This window comes from Galeopterus variegatus, unplaced genomic scaffold, assembly GCF_000696425.1.
Source record: "Galeopterus variegatus unplaced genomic scaffold, G_variegatus-3.0.2 Scaffold1089, whole genome shotgun sequence".
Classification (NCBI taxonomy): domain Eukaryota; kingdom Metazoa; phylum Chordata; class Mammalia; order Dermoptera; family Cynocephalidae; genus Galeopterus; species Galeopterus variegatus.
In genome coordinates this window covers 135,118-159,790 of record NW_007727200.1, presented here as the reverse complement: position 1 = coordinate 159,790, position 24,673 = coordinate 135,118, and the positions used below count along the sequence as shown (strand labels likewise).

General features: G+C 41.6%; 2 protein-coding genes across 2 annotated transcripts in view; both read left to right on the top strand.

The window, feature by feature from the left end:
• UBA2 (ubiquitin-like modifier activating enzyme 2) overlaps positions 1–17,429 on the top strand; it is a 44,262-nt gene extending 26,833 nt beyond the window's left edge. The window contains exons 14-17 of the mRNA XM_008574703.1: positions 988–1,084; positions 12,661–12,766; positions 14,574–14,710; positions 16,403–17,429. Of these exons, the coding sequence (XP_008572925.1) occupies positions 988–1,084; positions 12,661–12,766; positions 14,574–14,710; positions 16,403–16,584 (522 nt within the window). The 3' untranslated portion in view covers positions 16,585–17,429. The remainder of the gene's footprint in view (positions 1–987; positions 1,085–12,660; positions 12,767–14,573; positions 14,711–16,402) is intronic.
• A 6,967-nt stretch (positions 17,430–24,396) lies between these two features.
• WTIP (Wilms tumor 1 interacting protein) overlaps positions 24,397–24,673 on the top strand; it is a 21,143-nt gene continuing 20,866 nt past the window's right edge. The window contains exon 1 of the mRNA XM_008574711.1: positions 24,397–24,480. Coding sequence (XP_008572933.1) covers positions 24,397–24,480 — 84 coding nt within the window. The remainder of the gene's footprint in view (positions 24,481–24,673) is intronic.

The window sequence follows — 24,673 nt, the reverse complement described above, 5'->3', positions numbered from 1 at the left end:
AACATGACCTGATTTTGGTGTGTTAGGTTAAGTCCCTGAGGAAATACAGCATTTGCACATGTGGATTCAACTATAGAGCTGGAGTGAGGGAAATGGGGGTTTAAGGATGTGGTCTAGTCCTTAGGTTTCTCCTAAGTTGGCTAGATTAGTTTCTTTACTAGGGAAGATTTCTCTTAAATGACCCAGAAGAGTGTCACTTCCCACTTTTGGGATCACTTTTGATTATTCCTCTGACTGTGTCCATTACAATGCTGCATATTTACCTCCTAAGATGGGGGAGTAGGCCTTTCCAAAAAGGGAAAGGGTGCTTGATAAAGAATGGCCTTTCTCCCAGAACTGGCTACACAGGGCGGATTGATTTGAGCTTATGTTTTGGTCAGGGAAGCAGCAGAGGTGTACTGGCCAGGAGAGGGCGGTTACCCACTTTCTTTCTTAGGGAATAATTATAATTGGTATCTACAGATTCTTGAGCTTAAAGGTAATTCTTCTACTTATAGGGTAATTAGACCCATAGAGAGTTTCTCCATTCTTTTGTAGGAACAAGTAGGATTTAACAGTATTATCACATCTGAACGCATCTTGGAATTTAAAGAGATGACATTCAGGAAGAGAGTAGATTATCTGAGAAATTTTTCCCGCTATCAAACATCTGCCATTACAAGGTTGGCACAGAGACTGAGATGAAATTTTTCAAGTGTGTATTACAGTACTACTCTGTAGGGAAAGACAAAATACCAAGAGCCAGTCAAGGAGTTCTCCGTCCTCTGTTTGGAGGAAGTTTGGTCTGATCTGCATCAGTGCTGAAACATGAGGCTAGAACTTGGGTGAATCCCCATTGCTTTCCTGCTTGCACTAGGGGATCTTAAAGAGTGACTTGGCCCCTTTCCAATCTAGGGGAAAGTAAGAGCCTTTATACAAAAAAAGTCTAGGGTTTTTTTATGGTCTTTAATTACCTATATTAATATTTTGAATCTTTTTTCCTTGTAGATAGTGAAAGAAAAATTTGCTATGGTAGCACCAGATGTCCAAATTGAAGATGGGAAAGGAACAATTCTAATATCTTCAGAAGAGGGAGAGACAGAAGGTATTACACATTGCATGTAATTTGCTCCCCTCATTTGGGTGGAGACTACCTAAAGGAAGGAGTGCACATTAGTTTATCCATTCACTGTATTTATTACTCAGTGTCACAGTGATGGGGCAATATTTGATTGGGGAGATGTTCTCCCAAGGTGACATTGCCTTGGTCACCACAGTTTCAGATCTGCGAGCTCCATGTTCTCAGAGGCTATTTCTCAATAACCCAGTGCACAGACACTGACCATTTACAGTGACTACAATGTTCTTGTCCATTTGCAAGGAACCTCCTTGCCTGTATCATGGATCCTAGGAGCTAAATTAATGATGAGAAGACTATTATGGCTGTTATATCAAAGTGAGGAGGATAATCTAAGGGTCTTGGGTGTTTTATTCAAGAGTGGGGAAGCCTTGATAACCTGTCCTACTATGTAGCAGGAAGTATTGCTGAAAGTCAGTATCCAGTTTTGCTTTTTTCAAAAGTTTAAACAGGTCATCCCTTTTGTTAATGCATTTGCTGTACAAGGTACAATATGTCTGATTCTGTTGAAGCTTTCTTAGGATTCCATTTTAAAATTCCTTCAGACTATTCTAGTCGGTCTGATTGAACTTAGAAATTTCATATCTCCTCTGTCACTTCCGCGGCTCATTTCTTGGGTTACCATTCTAATTGATTTCTCTATGTCTCAATTTTTGCCAGTGTACCATTACTTTCAAAAGTTGGAGCCACTGTTTTCCCTGTTCATCACCTGTTTGTCCACTGATCATTTATTCAGTATACTTTGCCAGATCCTGATGGGGATTCAGACATTAAGCCTTCTTTAAATTAAGATTTAGTGTCAAAATTCTCCCCTTGGTTGTAGTTGCTTGTTGAGAAATTGTTTGGGATATTAGGTCATGTGTAATTGGAGGTGATGTTTGGGTGGTAGTCTCTTTTAGGAGTCTAGCTGAATATTCAAGCCCATTCTAGCCAGCTGTCTTCATCAAAAAAAAAAAAAAGTAGGTTTGTGAGTTTGTGATCAGATGCTATCCCCTTAGATACAGCCAGCTCTTTCAAATGCTAGCTTTTTTTTTTTTTTTTTGTCCTTTTTGAGACCGGCCGCACCGCGTTCAACCAGTGAGTGCTGTGAGCGCTCCAGTCATCCCTATATAGGATCCGAACCTGCGGCTGGAGCGCTGCTGTGCTCCCAGCGCCGCACTCTCCCGAGTGCGCCACGGGCTCGGCCCCAAATGCTAGCTTAAAAATGGAAATTGGTCAAGATTTTTAGTGGCTCAAATGTGACCCTTATCCACCTAATACATGTGCCGTTGAGAGTGAGACAGCAGTTATTCACATATGTTTGGAGTCTTGTGTTACAGGCATAGTCTTAGATATTCATAATTCAAGGATGAATAAGACAGCAGTCCTTGGCTTGAAGTACTTTACAGCCTGGAAGGAGAGGATATATTATCAGCAAGTGGATTTTGTATAGTCTAAGGAATACTGAACAAAGAGCATGAACAAGGTATGAATTGAAGGAAAATATATTTAGCTTTGTGAAGAGGAGGGTTAAGGAGAATCACAGGAGAAGGGAGGACTCTTGGATCAGTTTCTGAAGATAAAATAAGGACCTCTGGGCAGAGAAGGGAGTGTCTGCATTTGGACAGAAATGAGTGGCATCTACAAAGGCTTTAACTTGTGAAACATAATAAAAGACTGGGAATGGCCAGTTATTTGGTTTCACTGGAAGATGAGGTTCTGTGCGCTTGGCAGTGGTTGTGAGGCTAGAGGACTTTCTGTGTCATACTGTAATATATGTGTGTCTTCCTCCCCTCCCTTGACACCCCCACCCCCCCTAGTAGCCCATTGTCCCACTCCCATCAGGGTTCAAGCAGGGGAGAAGTGTGGTTCAGTATAATCTGCAGAGGGTGTATTTAAAAAGGTGTGACAGTGGAGGCAGAGAGCCAGTAAGGGAGAAAAAGAATGAGGGATTTTTATTAATGCATAAGCAGATAACAGAGTTGAGACTTGCAGGTTTAGAATTTGGAGCACAGGTGAGGAAGAGTAGCATTATTAGGTCTGTACAGGACTGTTGCCTGGACTTGTCTTCAGAGATGATGCTAATTCACCCAGGGAAGAACTCATGTTAACTGGTTTCCTTTTGAACGTGTTAGTTCTGAGGGGTTTTTAGTTAATACAGATGTGTGATAGGGCTTGGAGATGGAAGGCTAGGTAGGAAATATCATTCTCCAAGGACATTCCAGATAGATTAAACAGTTAAAACAAGAAGTAAATCTGGAAAAGAGCTAGAACAAACTCAATATTTTTTTAGGTGTCAAGGTAGGGAAACATTCTAAGCACTTTCCTTATAAGCAACAAAAGAAATTATAAAAAACAAAAAAGGAGATTATTGGATTGAAAATTGAAATTATGTATAAAATTATATCCTTTAAACATGATAACCAGAATTTAAAGTATGTATGAGAGTACTTCAAAAAGTTTATGAGAAAATAGAATTAAAAGATAATAGGAATCTTTCCATGAACTTTTTAAAAGACCCCTCATGTTGTTTACCTAGTGTGTGCCAGGCACTGGGGATACAGGTCAACAGGTTCTAGACAATCTATATTCCTCACAGATCAGATATTCAATAAAGTAGATTGAGTGCTGTGAGGAGGGTGTAAATTGGGAGCAGGATGAGGCAGCAGTCTCATGACACTTGAATGCTTTTGTAGGCCAGGATAGAGCAGCATTTGAACAAGCAAGAAAGAAGAGATAATTGAGGCAGAAAGGCAGAATGGGTAGGAGACGTTAGTGATACCAAAAATTCAGTTGCAGGGGTTCCTCTTCATGGAAGTATTCATGTAGCATAGGTTTATTGAGTGCTGATGGTTGCTGTGAGTTGTGTGCTACATAATAGGGATATTAACACAAAGCAGAAATAACGTGGAAGATAGAAATGGGTTGGAGTTATTATTTGGGGGAAACTTCATTGGCTCTTTGTTGGAAAATGTTGAAATTTTTTGTTGAAAAATGCAAAATTTATTCAAATAAGTTAGGTTTTCTCTTATTTTTGAATTGTAAACTTCACTAAAAAGTTTGAGGTTGTCACAGATAACCTCTTTGCCAGTAGAATGCATATATATATACACACACACACACACACATATATTTTGAGCTCAATAATTAAGTAAATATCTGTTTCTTTAAGTGTGTTTTAATTCACACATCGTAATTGTATGTATTTATGGCGTACAGTCTGGTGTTTTGATATATATGTGTTGTATAATTATCAAGTCAGGGTAGTAGTTAGTGTATCCATCACCTTATGAATTTATCATTTCTTTGTGGCAGTAACATTCAAAAGACTCTCTTCTAGCAGTCACGTAATATGCAAAACCTAACTGTTGACTGTTGTCTCCCCACTGTGAAATAGAACACCAGAACTTATTCTTCCTATCTAATTGTAATTTTTGTTTTTTTGTTTTTGTTTTTTTAAATTTTTATTGAATCAAAATTGGTTATACATATTTTGGGGGTTCAGCGTTGACATATGTTGATCAAATCAATATTAGTGGCATATATATTGTTACAAATCATACTTATTCATTATGCCCTTTGTCCAGTCACCCCCCCCCCCATTACCCTAGATTTCTTCTCTACTGAAAGAGTAATGGTTACTCTGTTGATTTGTTGCCTAGATGATCTGTCCAATGCTGAGAGGTGTGATCATGTCTTCCAATATTATCGTAGAGCAGATGCTTCTTCTGTCACTCTGGAATGGACTTTGTGGAGAGAGACATCCTCTTCTTTTCTTTGGTCTGTGCTGGTGACTCTCCTTGTGTCAGTGCACTCCAGGGGCTGGTGGACCATCTGCATGGTGGTTGTGGCGTCTAGCCCCTTTTGTGGCAGTCATGGTTATTGTGGTGGCTGTGGTGGGCCTCCCACACAAAGGTGATGTTTCTGGCATGCTCCTTGGCACTGGTGGTGTGTCTGGTTGGCGGGGGGGGTCTGGTCCCTGGCTCCAGACCTCAGGTCTCTGGGTGGACCCCAGTGCGCTGGCACAGTGTGCCTGGTTGTGGGAGGGGGGTCCAGTTCTAATTGTAATTTTGAATCGGTTGGCTAACCTCTCCCTGTTTTCCTTTCCTCCCTCCCCTCCCCAGTCCCATGTAACCACTCTTTTACTCTCTGCCTCTATAATACAACTCCCCACCTCCATTCTGCGTATGAGTGAGATCATGTGGTATTTGTCTTTCTGTGCCTGGCTTACTTCACTTAATATAATGTCCTCCAGGTCCATCCATGTTGCCACAAATGACAGGATTTCATTCTTTTTTATGGCTGAATAATATTCCATTGTGTATACATACTGCATTTTTTCTTATCCGTTCATCTGTTGTTGGACACTTAGATTGATTCTATATCTTGGCTACTGAAATAGTGCTACAATAAACATGGGAGTGCAGATATCTCTAGCTTTTGGGGGGGGCAACTGTCATTTACAGGGATTGAACCCTGGACCTTGGTGTTATCAGTACCCCACTCTAACCAACTTAGCTAGCCAGACAGCCCTCTTCAACATACTGATTTCATTTCCTTTGGGCTTATACCCAAGTAGTGGAATTGCTGGATCATATGGCAGTTCTATTTTTAATTTTTTGAGGAACCTTCATACTGTTTCCCATATGGCTGTACTAGTTTATACTTCCCACCACAGTGTACAAATGTTCCCTTTTGTCCACATCCTCTCCCACACTTTGTCTTTTCAATAATAGCCATTCTTACTGCAGTGAGGTGGTATCTCATTTTGATTTGCATTTCCCTGATGATTAGTGATGTTGAACATTTTTTCATATGCCTGTTGGCCATTAGTATGTCTTCATTTGAGAAATATCTGTTAAGATCTTTTGCCCATTTCTCAATTGGGATATTTGTTTTATTGCCGTTGAGTTGTTTAAGTTCTTTATATATTCTTGATAATAACCCCTTGTCACGTGTATAGTTTGCAAATATTTTCTCCCATTCTGTAAGTTGACTCCTAACTCTGTTAACTGTTTCCTTTGATGTGGAAGAGCTTTTCAGTTTGATGTAATCCCACTTGTCTATTTTTGCTTTAATTGTTTGTGCTTTTGAAATCTTATTTTAAGAAAATCCTAGTAGTCATTGGTATTTTGATAGAGATTGCATTAAATAGATAGCTTTGGGTGGAGTGGCCATTTTAGCAATATTCTTCCAATTCATGAACATGGGATATATCTTTCTATTTATTTGTGTCCTTTACAATTTCTTTCTTCAGAGTTTTATAGTTTTCACTAATGAGTTCTTTTATCTCCTTGGTTAAGTTTATTTCTAGGTATCTGTATATTTTTTTTGTAGTTATTATAAAAGGAACTGTTCTGGATTTCTTTTTCACTATAGTTTGCTATTAGTATATAGAAATGCTACCGATTTTTGTGTGTTGATTTTGTAACTTGCAACTTCACTGAATTCATTTATTGTAACAGTTTTTGGTGTGGAGTCTTAGGATTTTCTATATTTAAAACCATGTCATCTGCAGGCAGGGACAGTTTGACTTCTTCCTTTCCAGTTGGGTGCCTTTTATTTCTTTCTCTTGTCTAATTGCTCTGGGGAGGACTTCCAGTACTAGGTTGAATAGAAGTGGTAAAAGTGACCATCTTTGTCTTGCTCCTGATCCATTCAGTATTATGTTAGCTGTGGGTTTCTCATATATGGCTTTTATTGTGTTGAGGTACATCCCTCCTATACCTAGTTTGTTAAGAGTTTTTTATTATGGAGAAATGTCATATTTTGCCACGTGCTTTTTCTGTGTTAATTGAAATGATCATATGGTTTTTGTCTCTCTCTCTTTTTTTTTTTTTTTTTTTTTTGTCTTTTTTTTCCGTGTCCGGCAACGGATCACAACCCTCAGTGTCGCCCCCGTACCGGACCGGGACCGGCAACGGGATCGCAACCCTTGGCGTTGCTCCCGTGCCTCGCTCAGCCAGCGAGCGGGAACCGGTCTGTATGTGGGATCCGAACCCTTGGCGGGAGCGCCACCACGCTTCCCAAGCGGCGCACTATCGCAGTGCGCCACCGGGCCGGCCCATTTGTCTTTATTTTTGGTATCACATTTATTGATTCGCATATGGTAAACCTTCTTTGCTTCCCTGGGGTAAATCCCACTTGATCATGGCTTATAATCTTTTTGATGTGCTGTTGGATTTGGTTTGCTAGTATTTTGCTGAGAATTTTTGCATCTATGTCCACCAGGGATATTGGCCTGTAATTTTCATTTTTTGTTGTGTCCTCATCTGGTTTTGGAATCAGAGTAATGCTTGTCTCGTAAAATGAGTTGGGAAATATTTCTTCCTCTTCGGTTTTCTAGAATAATCTGAGGATAATTGGTATTAGTTCTTTAAATGTTTGGTGAAATTCAGCAATGAAGTCTTCAGGTCCCGGACTTTTCTTTGATGGAAGACTTTGTATTGCTCATTGAATTTCCTCGCTCATTATTGGTCTGTTCAGATCTTTTATTTCTTCATAACTTAATCTTGGTACATAGTATAGGAAATCTATCCATTTCTTCTGTGTTATCAAATTTGTTGGCATGTAGTTGTTCATAATAGTCTCTTATAATCCTTTGGATTTCTGTGGTATCAGTTGTAGTGTCACCTTTTCATTTCTGATTTTTATTTGCATCTTCTCTCTTTATTTCTTGGTTAGTCTAGCTAAAGATTTGTCAGCTTTGTCTATCTTTTCAAAAAACCAACTTTTCGTTTTTCTGATTTTTTTGTTTGTTTGTTTCTATTTTATTTCTGCTCTGAGCTTCATTATTTCTTTCCTTCTTCCAATTTTGTATTTAGTTTGTTGTTTTTCTAGTTGCTTGAGGTGCGTTGTTAGGTTATTAGAAATCTTTCTTCTTTTCTGCATTTATTGCTGTAAATTCTCCTGTTGGAACAGTTTTTGCTGTATTCCATAGGTCTTGGTATGATGTGTTTTCATTCTCATTTGTCTCAAGGAATTTTAAAATTTCCCTTATAATTTCTTCATTGGCCCATTTGTTGTTTAGGAGCATGTTGTTTAAATTCCCTGTATTTATAAAGTTTCTGAAGTTTTTCTTGTTGAGTTCTAGTTTTATACCTATGTAATCAGAAAAGATTCTTGATATGATCTCTGTTTTTAAATTTGTATTGACTTGTTTTGTGGTCTTACATAAATCTGTCCTGGAGAATGTTCCATGTGTAGTTGAGTAGAGTGTGTATTCTGCAGCTCGTGCACAGAATGTTCTATAAATGTCTGTAAGGTCCATTTGGTCTGTGGTGCAGTTTACATCAGATGTTTCTTTGTTTACTTTCTATCTAGATGATCCATCCAAGTCAAAAGTGGGGTGTTGAAGTCGCCTGCTGTTATTGAATTGCAGTTTATCTCTCCCCTTAGGTCTAATATTTGCTTTATTTGGGTGCTCCAATGTTGGGTGCTCATATATATGTGTATATATATATATATGTATAAATATATATGTATGTGTATATATATGTGTATATTTATAATTTTCTATCCTCTTGTTGAATTGATCTCTTTATCATTATATAATGACTTCTTTGTCTCTTTTCAGTGTGTGATTTAAAGTCTATTTTATTCTCATATAAATATGGCTACTTCCACTTGCTTTTCACTTCCATTTGCATGGAATATCTTTTTTCAGCTCTTCACTTTCTTTTTTTTTGTCTTTTTTCATGACCGGCAATGGATCGCAACCCTCGGTGTTGCTCCCTTACCTCGCTCAGCCAGCGAGCGGGAACCGGTCGTCTGTATGTGGGATCCGAACCCTCGGCGGGAGCGCCACCACGCTCCCAAGCGGCGCAACCGGGCCGGCCCTTCACTTTCAATATATGTTTGTCTTTAATAGTTAGGCAAGTCTCTTGTAGGCAGCATATTGTTGGGTCTTGTTTTTTTATCCATTCAACTACTCCGTATCTTTTAATTGGAGAGTTTGATTCAGTTACATATAAGGTTGTTGATATGTGAGAATTCATTATTCCTGCCATTTTGTATTTTTTATTTCATTTGTTGAATTCTTGAGCTCCAAGATTTTTTTTTTTTTTTTTTGTCCTTTTTGTGACCGGTAAGGGGATCGCAACCCTTGGCTTGGTGTCACCCGCACCGCGCTCAGCCAGTGAGCACACCGGCCATTCCTATATAGGATCTGAACCTGCGGCGGGAGCACTGCTGCGCTCTCAAGCGCTGCACTCTCCCGAGTGCGCCACGGGGCCGGCCCGAGCTCCAAGATTTGTTTGGTTCTTTTTAAAAATATTTATCTCTTTGTTAAATTTCTCATTAAGATACTGACTTGGGATACACAGAATAAAAACTCAACGAAACTTTTTTTTTTTCCTTTTTTCTTTTTGTCTTTTTTTTTTTTTTCATGTCCGGCAACGGATCGCAACCCTCAGTGTCGTGCCCGTACCGGACCAGGACCGGCAACGGGATCGCAACCCTCGGCGTCGCGCCCGCAGCTCGCTCAGCCAGTGAGCGGGAACTGGTCTGTATGTGGGATCCGAACCCTCGACGGGAGCACCATCGTGCTCCCAAGCGGCGCACTGTAGCAGTGTGCCACCGGGCCGGCCCCTTGACACTTATTTTTACTATTTTTAAAAAAATGTCTTCTGGGGGCTGGCCTGTTGTTTTCATGATTTCATTGAATTGTCTGTCTGTGTTCTCTTGTATCTCATTGAGTTTCTTTAAAAACTCCTTTACAGGCATTTCATAACTGTCCTTTTCTTTGGCATCTGTTACTGGAGACTTATTGTGTTCCTTTGGGGGCATCATGTTTCCTCTCTTTTTCATGCTTCTTGTGTCCCTACTTTGATATCTGTAATGGAGTAGTTGCTTTTCCCAATTTTATGGAGTAGATCATGTGGAAATGAGTTTTTCCTGTAGGTGGGTCCTAGGGTGTCTTTGGTATGTTGCATTGGTTTTGGTTTTGGGTGGACTCAGTGTAGTGTCTTATGCGGTTCCTTCAATTATAATCCTCTTCAGTGAGGTCTTCAAATGCCTCACTGGCCTATACTGCAGGAGTTTGTGCCAGCACTGGTGCTGTTTTGCTAGGGGTGGAGACTTCAAGCTGGTTGTTGGGCCAGTGCACTGCCCAACTAGGTGTAAGGCCAGGTGTGGGTGTGCAACTCTGAGGTTGTCTCTCCAGGAGATGGTGTGCTACCTGACCAGCTTTTAGGCCAAAAGCAGGTGAGCCTGTGTATGGGGTAGTGGGAGTCAAGCAACTCTTTGAAGGCCTGTCAGGGGAGACCCCAGCATCTGAAGCCATCTGGCCAAGAGCTATTGTTTGCAGGTGCAGCAGGGCCAAGTGATTCCTTGGAGGCCTTCTAGAGGAAGCAAACCAGCTATTTGATCTGCTGTCAAGCAGGGAATAGGTGTGTACTGGTGAAACAGGGCAGGGCAGCTCTGTGAAGGCCTACTGGGGGAGGCAGAGCCACTGCCTGATCAGTTGTTGAGCAGGGTGCAGGCATGTGCTGGCACAGCAGGTTTAGGCAGCTGTGTTGAGACCTGCTGGGTCGGGGGGGAGGTGAATCCATCCCCCAATCTGCTGTCAAATAGGAAGCAGGTGTGCAGTGTTGCACCATGGCCTGGCATGTCTGTGGAGGGCCGCCAGTCAGCTGTTGAACCTAGAGTAATCCTGCAGGGATGTATCAGGGTTGGGCAGCTCTGTGGAGTCCTGCTGGGGGAGGCAGATCTGCCACCTGATCTGCTGATGGGTAGGGAGCAAACATGCTTTGGTGTAGCAGTCTGTGGAGTCCTGCTGGGGGAGGCAGATCTGCCACCTGATCTGCTGATGGGTAGGGAGCAAGCATGCTTTGGTGTAGCAGGGTCCATCCACCAGCTCCTTGGAGGCCTGCAGGGAAGAAGCAGAGCCGCTGCAGGCATACAAGGATGCAGCAGGGTGTGGCAACCCTATGGAGGGCTGCTTTGGGGAGGCGGAGCTACCACCAGACTAGCTGTTGGACTGGCCTGGGTACCTGTGAACTTAGCAGACCAGCAGGTTGTACAGGACAGGTGCATGCTAATGTGGTAGATCAGCTTCTAATTGGCAGCTTCCCTGCTGAGCAGGTCTGCCTTTTCTGCCATGTGGGTTCGGACGCTGGGGTCTCATTTGTTCTGCCTGGCCTACACTTCAGGTAGCTGGGATTGTGATCCTACAGGCACCTGTGTGAATGTGGTAGAATGAAGATAGAGCCTCGGATTGAAGGAGTCAGTGTCCACTGACACCTAGGGTAGGATACACTTCGGCACTGGTTTTGGTTTCAAGATGGTGCTGTACTATAGTCACTTAGGTCAGGAGGGTGGGGGTTGCTCTACCTGGGCTTCTACTGTGAGACCATGCAGCTGCACAAACTCCTAGCTGTACTTCAAACTGGGTTTCGGGCCCGTGAGGACTGGGGGACTCTCCTTTGGCAGAGATTGCTGGCGTTTGTGGCAGTACTAGAAACAGCCAGAGTTTTCCAGACTACCTTTTCTCTAAAAGTACACGTCCTACCTGACTTTGAACTGGTCCCTGTGGGGAGATAGCGTGGCAGAGGCAGGATGCTTTGCTCTGCTCTTTGTGGTGCTCTCCTGGTCTTCTGGACTCCACAGGGATTTTGTTGCTTACCTGGTGCTCTGCAGCATACTTCTTTAGTCATTCCAGTCAAAATATAGTTGTTCAGTTGTTTTGGTCTCTCTTTGGGGTGGAGGAACGCCAGACAGCTCTAGTTGGCTATTTTGCTTTGCCTTCCTCCCAGAAGAATATATTTCAAACAACTGACTCTTCAGGATTTCGGAATTAATTTGGTTTAGATGGGGAAATGTTCTTAGAACTTCTCACAGTTTCATCCCCTTGAAGTAGTTTTAGTAGTTGTGTTGAGGGGTTACTTCCTAAGTGCCCAATATTTTAGAGTATTAGTTTGCTAGGGCTACTGTAACAAACATCACAGTGCCAGATGGCTTAAACAGCAGAAATGTATTTTCTCACAGTTCTAGAGGCTAGAAGTCCAAGATCAAGGTATTGGCAGGTTTGGTTTCTTCTGAGGCCTCCTTGGCTGGCAAATGGCTGCCTTCATACGGTGTCTTCACATGGCCTTTCCTTGGGGTGCACATCCTATGTCTCTTTGTCCAAATTTCCTCTTATAAGGACACTAGTCAGATTGGATTAGAGCCTGCCCTAATGATGTCATTTTAACTTGATCACCTCTTTTAAAAGCCCTGTCTCCAGGGCCGGCCCGTGGCTCACTCGGTAGAGTGTGGTGCTAATAACACCAAGGCCCCGGGTTCGGATCCCACATAGGGATGGCCAGTTCGCTCACTGGCTGAGCATGGTGCTGACAACACCAAGTCAAGGGTTAAGATCCCCTTACCGGTCATCTTTTAAAAAAAAAAAAAGAGCCCTGTCTCCAAATACAGTCACATTCTGAGGTACAGGGGGTTAGGGTTTCAACATACCAATTTTGGGGGACACAATTCAGCCCATAACAGGGGTTTAGTTTTTTTAAAACTAACTTGACTGCTCCATGAACATATAATTAAAGTATTTGAATTTCTTTCATGTTTCCTAGCTAATAATCACAAGAAGTTGTCAGAATTTGGAATTAGAAATGGCAGCCGGCTTCAAGCAGATGACTTTCTTCAGGACTACACGTTATTGATCAACATTCTTCATAGGTAGGATCTACTGGAATATTTTAAGTAAAAGAAATTATTTGAATATACAGACTTAAAGTGGAGGAAAAATGTTTTTTTACACTTAAACCCTACTGTTCATTTGAAACTGCACACTGTATTTGTTCTGGTTGGCCACCGAGTTTCCTAAAGTTTGATCTACAGGAAAATTTGGGGTTTCAGAAATAAAGGGGATAAGCACTGTCATCAGTGGTGGCTAATCAGAAGAGTTTTCATCAGAGGTGAATTCACTTCAGTAATTGAACTGGAATAAAATTTTCAGTTATTTAAAAAAATTCCCTAGAAGAAGAAATATTTCTCCCATAAATCAAATAATTTTCATTTGTGATTCTGTGATAATAACAAAAGAATATTAAGAATTACCCTGTACAGATTCCCGAGTCATGTATTTTTTTCATTTTATTTGATTTTACTTCCTGCTCACTTTTTTTAAAAAAAGCACTCATGGTGTTTGCATTATAGAATATTTATATACATACAGCACAGTTAAGATACAAATGGTCCTCCACTTTGGTGTATAAATCTGTTGAACAGGGTACATTTTTGTTCATGCTCATTGATACCCCTGAACTGCACCCTGACTTAGGACTTTTTTTTTTTTTTTTTTTTTCCTTTTTGTCTTTTTTCGTGACCGGTAACGGGATCGCAACCCTTGGTGTCGCGCCCGTACCGCGACCGGCAACGGGATCGCAACCCTCGGTGTCGCACCCATATCGCGCTCAACCAGTGAGCGGACCGGTCTCTATATGGGATCCGAACCCTCGGCGGGAGCACTGCCACACTCCCAAGCGCCGCACTCTACCAAGTGCGCCACCAGGTCAGCCCCTGACTTAGGACTTTTGAGTAGCATCTAACAAACATAAAGAGTTGTGGTGTTGCCAGCTGTGTTCAGTTGTTTTGCCAATATTGCCATCTGTATACAAGCATGTATAATATTTGTGTGTTTGTTTGAAGAGATTTACATTTTATATTTGGTTTATGAAAAAGCATAAAATGACAGAAAAGACAATGTGGGTTATTAGTAAGAATTGTAATTTTCACAAAGTTACATCACAGAGTCAAAGATAGCTATCGCTAGGATGTGATCTCTAGCCTCAGTTGGACACCAGCTGTGGATGTAAGTGGTGTGTTTGTGTTAGTTGTGAAAGAAGAGGTAATAAAAGGACATGTACAGTAAAGTGGAAATATCACATGGTGTCTAAAAGAGGAGGCATAATTAGGGGTTTTTTATCGTATTTTTTAGCGCTCTGGGAACAGAACCCCCCCCTTAAAACATGTAAGTCTTTTGTTTGACTTTCATGCATTAAACTTTCATACATGTTTTTGGGTACTCATACAAAAGCAGGGTGCTTGTCTGTGAAGATGGGGGGGAGCCCAGAAACCAAGTAACTCTACCCCTAAAACACCAAATGACTATGGTCAAGATCAGATTATGAGTAGAGTGTGTCAAGTCTTTTGAAATAGTAGCTGAAGATATAATGTGTTAGAGTTACTTGGGGTCACAGAGTTCTGGACTCAGAACTTCAGCAATAAGAATTATTTAGCCATTATTTTTTTTAAAAGCCTTTCCCTGATTTGAAGTTGCAGTGGTTTTGACCGTTTGATTTAGAGTTTTGAATTACCACAAAAATCTGTTGTGTATACTCTTATTATAGTTTTAGCTCTTTGAAAATTAATGTGCACAAAGTATGTATGTTGAGCTTTGAGGAGCAGTGTCTCTTTGGTGCTCCTCTGCATTGTAAATAGTCATGGCAGTAGTCCTGTTTTATAGTGTGTGGTTCTCTTACAGTGAAGACCTAGGAAAGGATGTTGAATTTGAAGTTGTTGGTGATGCCCCAGAAAAAGTGGGGCCCAAACAAGCTGAAGATGCTGCCAAAAGCATAACCAATGGCAGTGATGACGGAGCTCAGCCTTCCACCTCTACAGGTGAGTCATGACCCCAGCCACTAGGTTGTTAATTACCCACCAAGCAAGAGTGTGTAAAGACAAACGGATTATTTATTTATTTATTTATTTATTTTGTCTTTTGTCTTTTTTTCCGTGTCCGGCAACGGATCGCAACCCTCAGTGTCGCCCCCGTACCGGACCGGGGACCGGCAACGGGATCGCAAGCCTCGGTGTTGCTCCCGCGCCTCGCTCAGCCAGTGAGCGGGAACCGGTCTGTATGTGGGATCCGAACCCTCGGACGGGAGCGCCGCCGCGCTTCCCAAGCGGCGCACTATCCAGTGCGCCACCGGGCCGGCCCCCAAATGGATTATTTTTATAAATGTTTACCATAAGGTAGAAATCACAAAACTACTAGAGGTGTGTGTTGGTTTTGTATTGATTATTGTAGTGGAGCTTTGAATTTATGAACCGTGAAGCATTTAAGACTGGGGAAAATTCTTATAGAAAATAAAAAGTTATTTTTTTGTTAGTTGGTTTTTTCAACTGGAAATGTCTCTGAGTTTACTAGTGCGTAAAGTCAGTTCAGCCTGCATAGTAGTAGTATGCTTGTTTTATTTAGGAGCAACAAATCAGTGTGTCTGGCTATTTTGGGTGAACAGATGGTTGGTAAGTATAGAATTACAGCATTCAGAGTTTCCTCATAACAAATAGGAATTTGGTAAAGTGCACCAAAGGCGTCTATTCCCGTGGCTTTTCAGTTCTGGTACTTGGTGCTTTTCCAAACAACTGATTATTTTACTGTGCTGTGATTTGAATGTTTACTCCCCTTCTTTCATGTTCATTTTTTAGTCAGAAAACTAAAGGTTACGATTTTTACTTTTTCCATTTCTTTGACCCTGTATCTTTGGCATTCTTTGGAATATTTTTACTCTTGGTTCTAATGTTCTCTGAGAGTGTTAGAGATGGACTTTGAAACTGTAGAGTGTGACCCATTGAAGCTAGAATGGTCTGTCATCCTTTTTTGAGGAAGAGCCTATGGTAATTTTTTTTTTGAATCATAATTTGAAATGCACATTTATTGGTCCTCTACTGTGGGTAGGTTTCAGAGGCTACACTAATGTGTGAGATATATGTTCTCCCTTTGATTTTGGTGGAGAGGGGGATAAAACCACCTTTAATGTAAGGTTAAGAGCATGAACTGTGGAGCCCTACTGCATGGGTTTGAATCCTGACTATCCTCTGCTGCTGTGTGATCTTGGGAAGTCAGTCTTGCTGTACGTCAGTTTTCTTTTCTGGAAAACAGATAATTTATCTTCTTTATAGGGTTATTGTCATGATTAAATGAGTTGTTATATGCAAAGTGCTCAGAACAGTTCCTGGCACATAAGTGCTCTATGTTGTTGTTGTTACCACCACTACTTTTATTAGGATATGCTCCCTCTGCTTTTCTGCTGGAGAAGGCAGAAGTAGAATCGAGGAAGTATAATGATTACTTTGAGTTATATAATGCTTGTTACAGTTTTTTGTTTTGATTAGAAAAGAAATAGGTGCTTGTTATTTAATACAGTATAGAATCTGGAATGTGTAAAGTGAAGATTTCCTAAGGGTAGCCATTCTTAAGTTTGGTAAATATTAGAAGAGTTAGCTTTCAATTAGATAAAATATTAGTGAGTCACTAGTAACTCCCACACTTTTAACCATTTTTTCTTTTTTTTTTTTTCCTGAAATAAGCACAAGAGCAAGATGATGTGCTCATAGTTGATTCAGATGACGAAGGTTCTTCAAATAATGCTGACATCAGTGAAGAAGAAAGAAGTCGCAAGAGGAAATTAGATGAGAAAGAAAATGTCAGTGCAAAGAGGTCACGTATAGAACAGACTGAAGAACTTGATGATGTTATAGCATTAGATTGAACAGAAATGCCTCTTACTACATTAGGTCATCTGGGCAGAACCAGATTGTTATATCCTTTGTTCCAAAGGGAAAAATTGACACCAGTGACTTGAAAATGATTCTCTCCCTTTGAAAGCATTCATTTTGCTAGAACTATTAGAAACATTGCAGTATGCTGTATTGAACGTAGGAATATAGTTTTAAAACCCTTTGAACAAAGTATGTGCATAACCAGTCATAAGATGAAACAACACAATGCATGTTGCCTTTTGAATGTAAATACCCTTAGTTATCATTTAATAGTTTTAAAATATTGTCGTTTAGTAAAGTTGATATCTGGTTATAAATATTATGCCTTTATTTTTGGCTAGAAAAAGAATTATTTTTAGCCTAGATCTAACCATTTTCATACTCTTAACTGACTGAAACAGGTTCAAAGAAGTATCAAGTGCTATGCATTGAAACTTGTTTTTAAATGTTAACTGGCACTATGTATATTAATGTAAAACAATGTTAATTTCCTCAAGTTTTCAGCTTGTACTGCCTGGTATGTCTGTGTAAGAAGCCAATTTTTGTGTATTGTTAACAGTTTCAGGTTATTTATATTTGATGTTTTGTAAACTCAAAAAATGACTAAACTGTACCTATGGACCAAATAAATGGTATCTGCAATACTTGTTACAAATGCCTGCACAGTTCCAGTTTTGGCTGCCTTACTGGGTTTATACATTGTATCTACTGCAGGCATGCTAAATTCTTTCTATTTTAAAAAATTAATGGGTGTGAAGGTTCAAAAGATCTCCACTGTTTGCCATAGATGAGTACTTTCTAAAATAAAGCTTCTAATGGCAATGTTGTTTTTTAACTTGGATTGTCAACAGTTGGCCTTTTGTTGAGAACACGTAAATGATCTTTGCCCAGCTCCAGTTACTTGGAACCTTGGATTGAGATGCAGTCTTTGTCTTTGTCTGGATTGTCCTCCGTTTTACCAGAGTCCCTTCTTGAGCGTACCATTCATGGCCCAGTCCAGCCTACAGATGTGGTCAGACCTGTGCTGGGTGGAGTAGCGCTCATGTCTTCCTTGCCCCGGACTTCAGAGGGCCTTGGCCTTCATCACACACAGATGTGCCTTGAGTTTTCAGAGAACAGAAACCCATTACGCTGTATTCCTCGTTGTATACCTGTGCCCCTGGTCTTTTCAGCAATGGTCCTTTTATGTATCGACTAAATTTCAAGTTGTTAATTCATTGTGTTGTTCCACTTTGTGTAATTTTTATTCTGCCAGCTTATTAACTCTTACTCCTTGTTTTATACCATTTGTAAATTCAGCATGTAATCAAAGCCTTCAGAAAAACGGTATTGAATAAGACTCAGCCCTCAGGAGCATGGTGCCTGATGCCTCTAGGATGGACTGACCTCCAGCCTTCTGAAAGCAATGGCTAGCAAGCTGGATCCCCATGAACAATTCTGTGAGCCTGTGAGGTTCACTCTGCCTTTACATTTTTAGGTGTTTAATTTTCCTCTAGAAAAAAATTTTGAACTTAACTATGTAACAGATAAAATGAAACATCCTGAGATACCACCTCAATTTTGAATTTTTTAGTTCTGAAAAACTCTCCAGAAATTTGAATTTTGACATTCTCTCCATTTTTTACATCTCACCCTGCCTTTTAAACATAATTGTCAATAATGTGTTTCTGATATTTTGTGCATATTCTTTTGTTCTTTCCCATTTGAGTGTACATGGTAATAAGTGCCAGGTTAGATCTGTAGAGGTGTTTCTATTTTGGCACACCAGTGGTTTTCATCTTTGCATCAACTCTATTATTGCCTTTTCCAACAGTTTCTGTCCATTTTCCATCTTGGATGAAATCCACTCAGGGAAGGTCTGACTACTAGGTGCAGGGGTCTTGCCCAACTAGACAGTAAACCCAGCAGATCCAAGCTACCTCCACATCCCTGGAGGATGGATACACTTCAGAGCTGGCCTTACATTTATTGTTTTCTCATGCGAGTTGTCTGGGGATCTGGGAGCAGGACTTGGCCAGGGTATTTGCACACCTCCCATTCAGCTGCAGCCTGAAATATGGTGTTAACAAGCTATCTTACAGCCTCATTGGGAACAGTCAGGTGGCAAGTTTTCCTAGAGAGTTTATTGTCCCAAAGATTGATCTACGCTACTCAGCATGAACTAAGAGAGGATTCGATGTTTTAATACAGAGCCTGAACCATTGGTGAAATAACTCAACAGGCAAAGAACTTCAGTGGATGCCAAAACGTTTCAGGTAAAAGGAGGCAAAGAACTTCAGTGGATGCCAAAACGTTTCAGGTAAAAGGCTGCTGAGGAATAGGATCTTAGCACAAAGCTCAAATGTTGCTGCACAGGTCACTTGCAAAAGAAAAGCACCAGTCTTGACTATGGGCAGATCTGGCAGTCACCCCCATAATGAAATGATCAAATCTAGCATCACTAATGGGACAACCTGATGTTAATGTGCTTCTTGATGAGATGATATCAGGAACACAACAGCAGCTTGCCAAAAAATTAAGCTGAATCTAATCAAGCATCTAGACTTAAACTTCCAGCTGACAAGAAATAGAAGGGGTAGAGGAACAAGTTAAACAACATTAAGAGGGAACAATCACATAAGTACAGAATGGGTGATATTCCATAATTCAACAGCCTCAACTCAATCGTCACTTTAAAAAGGGGATGGGAATATTCTCGGGTTAAAAGAAATTAGATAACCTAGTACAATGTATGAATCTTTTTTTTTGTATCCTTCAACAAAGTAGATGACTATAACAGTTTTTGGACAATTGGAAATTTGAAAATGGAAAGAGTGTAGGTAATATGGAATTATTTTTTTAGGTATGATAATGTTATTGTAGCTATGTAGGCTAGTGTTCTTAGGATGTTAGGGATGAAGTTTCATGATAAAACTTTTAAAAGGCTATGCAAAATATATGAAAAGAAAAAAATAGCAAAATTAACATTTACTGAATCTAGATAGAACATATATATGTATATATGTGTTCATTGAACTATCCAGCTTTGAAAACTCAATAGAAGTGAAGCAAAAGAAAAAAATAGCAAAATTAACATTTACTGAATCTAGATAGAACATATATATGTATATATATGTTCATTGAACTATCCAGCTTTGAAAACTCAATAGAAGTGAAGCATATGTACATACACACAGGATACTTCAAAATGTTCGTGGAAAATAGAATGACATAATATGAATACAAATCTTTCCATGAACTTTTTGATGTACCCTCATACATACTCATACAGTCTCTATTTTTCTTTTGTGCCTATTTTACTTTTCCAAGTTTTATATTGAGTATATCCTATGATTAAATTCAGAATGGCAATAAAGATTATTAAAAATAAAGAAATGTTAGTGATTCCTGGGTCCAGCATTGATAAGTCAGCTTTACCCATTCTTGTTGCTAGGCTGTGACTATAAAAGGATTGTCTTTCAGCCTTCAAAGAACTAAGACTCAAGTTGCTCCCACTAGATTAATGGTCCACTCAGAAATCGCCCAGGAAGTGTTTGGTTCATAAGTGTTCCTGAAAATTCCCCATCAATGGCACACGTTTGGAATAGACTTCCTCTATTGCCAAGGAACATGGGCAAATTTAAGCCACTTACTAGCCTTTTGTAATGTACAAAAAACTATTTAAAAGAAAAAGAAATCAGGGAAGAAAAATGTCGGCAGCTATTTCTCTTTTTTTTAGTTTTATTTTATCAATATACAATGTAGTTGGTTTTCATGTCCCTTTACAGAATCCTCCCTCCCCTCTCCCTGTCCACCCTCCATCAACATCATATCTGTTCCCTTGTCTGAACAAGTTCAAGGAATCGGCAGCTGTTTCTAATCGTTGTGACTTGTAGATGTGGGGAGGGCCTCCCGTTTTGGCATTTTAAAGCGGTATTCCTGAGGTCCACAATCCCCATTTGACCATTTTGAGGGAGGATATATTTAGAGAAGTATTTTTATAGATGCTTTCATAGTGGGAATACGTTATTTGCATTCTGCATGCAGAACTGCCCCCCCCCCCCATTCAATTAAAAACAAATTCCAGCCAAAAGCTTATTTGAGAATTTTTTTTTTTTTTTTTAAAGATGACCGGTAAGGAGATCTTAACCCTTGACTTGGTGTTGTCAGCACCATGCTCAGCCAGTGAGCGAACCGGCCGTCCTTATATGGGATCCGAACCCGGGGCCTTGGTGTTATCAGCACCACACTCTCCCAAGTGAGCCATGGGCCAGCCCAAATATTTGAGAAATTTTTGAACTGCTCTCAATAAATAACTGATTTGAACTATAGGGCTACAATACTGCTATGCAGTTTGGTTATATTTTGAAGGCAATTATCTCCTGGTAGAGTAACATTTTGGGAAGCTAAATGTCTCTGAGTCATGTCAGCTTTAAAATTTTTAAATCTTGGAAGTAGATCAGGAAAAGTTCTGAGCAAAAACTTTACTAGAATGTACAATGCTCCAAGAAGGTCCTCAGGCATTGTACTTCAGACACTTTCCAACAGTTTACTTTGATACTCAGCAGGTCAATCAATCCCCGGAAATTTAGGCAATGTGCACACTGCCATTCACTCATCCTAAGAGCATGAATTGCATTTCTACTCTGCACTATGCTGCACTCAGTGAAAAATGTTGCCACTGTTGTCAGCCTGGGTAGAAACCTTTGAAGGCGGTTAGACACTAAGGGCCAGTATGCACAGAAACTCAACTTCTCATCTTTTGGTAGCAGTAGGTGGTGGGTTGGGGATCTGAGGACCCATATCCTGTGGAGGGGCAGACTTCCCAGTTGATCCCAGTAGCAGCTCCCAGGAGCTGTGAAAGTCATAGAAACGAACTTCATGCTCAAAAATATAATACCAAAGGCTCCACTAATCTGGGCATCCCCAAATTGGTCCTCCACACTGAGTTGTAGACTGGCTGAGGTTTTTACCATGGCACAAAGCTTGGGCAGAAATTCCCATTCCTGAGTGTATGGTAAGGTTTCAAGGCAAGAGAATACAGACTTTTGCCCGCTGGTGAAGGAAGCAAGCTGCAGGTGCCAGATTCTAATCCTAGTCCTTAAGAGTGCAGAACCATGGCTTCAGCTGTCAATACTTTGAATCTTCTGTGCCCCCGGCAACCAGAGGAAGTTATGGGTGGATTCAATCTGGTAGAGAGAGTGAGGCCTCCAAGAAGAGGGGATGGAAGAGTCCCCTTGAGCACATCTAAAAAAACTCCCAATGCATTATACAGAACATTCACCTTGAGCCTGGTGCTGTGTGCTGTATGGGAGGACAGGCCCTCAGGAGCTGAGCTGGGTGAAGTACAAGTGTGCTTCAGTGAAGATTTGTGTTGCTCTCCCCAGAAGACTATAAGGGGAAGACTTGCAGGCTGAGGGGAGAGAAAGAACTGTGGATCCTAGCAACTGTTCCATGTGATGTTTGGCTGCATGCCATCCCTCATCCCTCATAGCCTAAGTTATCCAGCCATAGCTGATTGACATGGGGCCCAAGTCTCCATGGGAAAACCCCTAAATTGTGTCCATAATTGGGGTCCAGACAATACAGACATTGCAGACAGATAAGGGGGTCTGATGGAAGCTAGAGTACAAGGAGGGACAACAGGGAGTATTCCTTAAAAAAAATCACCATAGTGCAGACAGAGTCTGGGTAAGATCAGCCTCTGGGGCCTCAGAAGAAGATGGTGGTTCAAGACAAGGTATGAGACTAAATTGGACATGTCCTGTTCCAGCCTCCTGAGCTAGACAAAGGGAAGACTCTGGTTAACTCAAGAGGATGATAAACTAGAAGCCCTAGCAATTGTGAAACCTCTCTTTTCTCCAGCAGTGGGCCCTGGCAGTGGTGTGTCACAGCCAAGCTTATCACAGCTTGCAAGAACTGATTATACCCATTTCTTCCCAACTCTTGTTCAGTGACCCCATATTGGTAGTTTGAAACTGGCCATGGTGGGAGTATTTACAAAATTGTAATTGGCAAATACTGCAAATCAGGACTCCTGATTTGTACAAATTCTTCCCCAGAGAGCTGGTTGGTAAACATTTACCAGCACACCACTGACCCAGGAAGAAAATGGCCAGAGGGACAGGTGAACACAAAGAACATTCCTTCTACAATGGAGGACAGAGAGGACATCAGTAGAGGCTGGGCAGTGAGTCCAGGGACAATGCTTCAAATCCCATGAGTTGGCCCCTGTCCCTTTCCTTCTTCCCCATTGTGCTTCTTAGAGAGAATGAGCCAGTCTACTGAGATCATTCAATCTGTCTTTAGTGAGGATACAAAAGAAAATGGGGTCTGGGGAACTTTCAGAAAATGCATGGCTGAGACCACACAGTTTTGAATACTACTTTGTATCCACTTAACATTGCAATGGTATGGTTCCCACATCATTAAATATTTTGACTATATAATGATTACTTAATGTATCTTCCACTTCACGAAGTACTTTAACTATTCTAATGTTGAACACTGAACATTTTAGGTTGTTTCTGTTTCTGGGTTTTGTTTTTGTAATTTATTTATTAATATTAGGGTAAGTAATGGGAGTTAGCTGACACTGGACACTCTAAGTGGGCAGTTGGGGATGGAACAGTTATTTAATAACTGCCTTTAAAGACAGGGAACTCCCTCTGAGCTCCTTTTCAGTAGGCTGGAGATCCTAGGACAGTATAGATTTACTTATATAGTATTGTCATAAAACACATTTGTACTTAAATTATTGTCTGCATTTTGGATTACTTCCTTAGAACAGATTCTTAGAAGAAGCACTACTGCTTATAAATTTATTTTTTTTTTGCCACCACCAAATTGCTCTTCCTGAAAGGAATATACCAACCTATGCTCATACCTGAATATGTGCAACAGTTTCACCGGCCCTGCTATTTTCCTTTCTAAATGTGGTATGATTTAATTTCTTTTCTCATTTAGAGAGGTAGACAATTTTTCATGAGGTGGTTCCCCTGGATATTTGCTCCCCAAATGTCTGCCCCCAGACCCTGTGCCCTAGTGGAGCAGGGGCTGGAATGATGCAAGGCTCTGGGAGCCGCTGGGGTCAGGCACTGTGCTCCACTGCCATTTGAGGAGAATGTACCACAGCTGGCTCCTCAGCAAATGCTGAGGCCAGACCGCCCTCTTCAGCCTGGGCCAGGACAACTCCCCATGCAGGCTCCTTGCCCCCAGAGGTACTGGAGTGCCTTCGTGGAATTCTCTGAGCAAGCGGTGCCTGGAAAAGAGGGAACTCTCCCATTGAACACTATTTTCCTGGACCCACCAGGTACTGACAGATCAGATAATGGTTTGGTTTTCTTCCCTACAGATGTTTGAAATGCATGACAAGAGGTTTACGGCTTGTGTTTTGGGAGACTAAGCCCTAGTCACTTCTCCCCCCACCCATGTGGCCGCTAGGGCCCCACCCGTCTCAGGACCTGTGGCAAAGCAGATGCTTTCAGGAGCATCCCCTTGACGCCTAACCCAAAAAACCTCAAGGGCAAGTGCCGGAAAGGGAGGAGACCTCACATCTTAGGGCGACTGGATGTGGTGGCCACAGCTGAGGATCTCCACCCACTGGCTCTGAACCTGAGGCCTGCTGCCGGCCTAGTCTACGGAACCTACGTACAGCGACCTTGCGCGAGGACCAGTCCCCAACGAACCCCCGGTGGGTCCTAGCTCTAGGCCCCTTCCTCACCAGTCGGGGGAGCTCCTGAGGCCAGTGCGCTGCCACATGGCCCCGGGACGGGCTGGGGGTCGTAGAGTCACGCAAGGTCCTGAGGGAGCATCTGCGCGAGATGCACAATGTTCTCCAGAGTGTCGGAGCCGCTCCAGGCGGAGCTCGTTCGGCCCAGCGCCCGAAACCGAGGCGGCGCTGGGAAGTAAGATGGGGGAGCATGAAAGAAACGTCTGCCTGCGGCTCACATTTCTCCGGCCAGGACTGGGGGAGCCGCCTGCAGCTCAGCCCGCGGGCAGCCGGGATCTTTCCAGAGGCCCGACAGCCAGGCGCACGGCGTACCCCGAGCTGGCTCCGCGGCGCCGCAGCTGCCCGCTTTACCACCCGGGGGCCCGCTC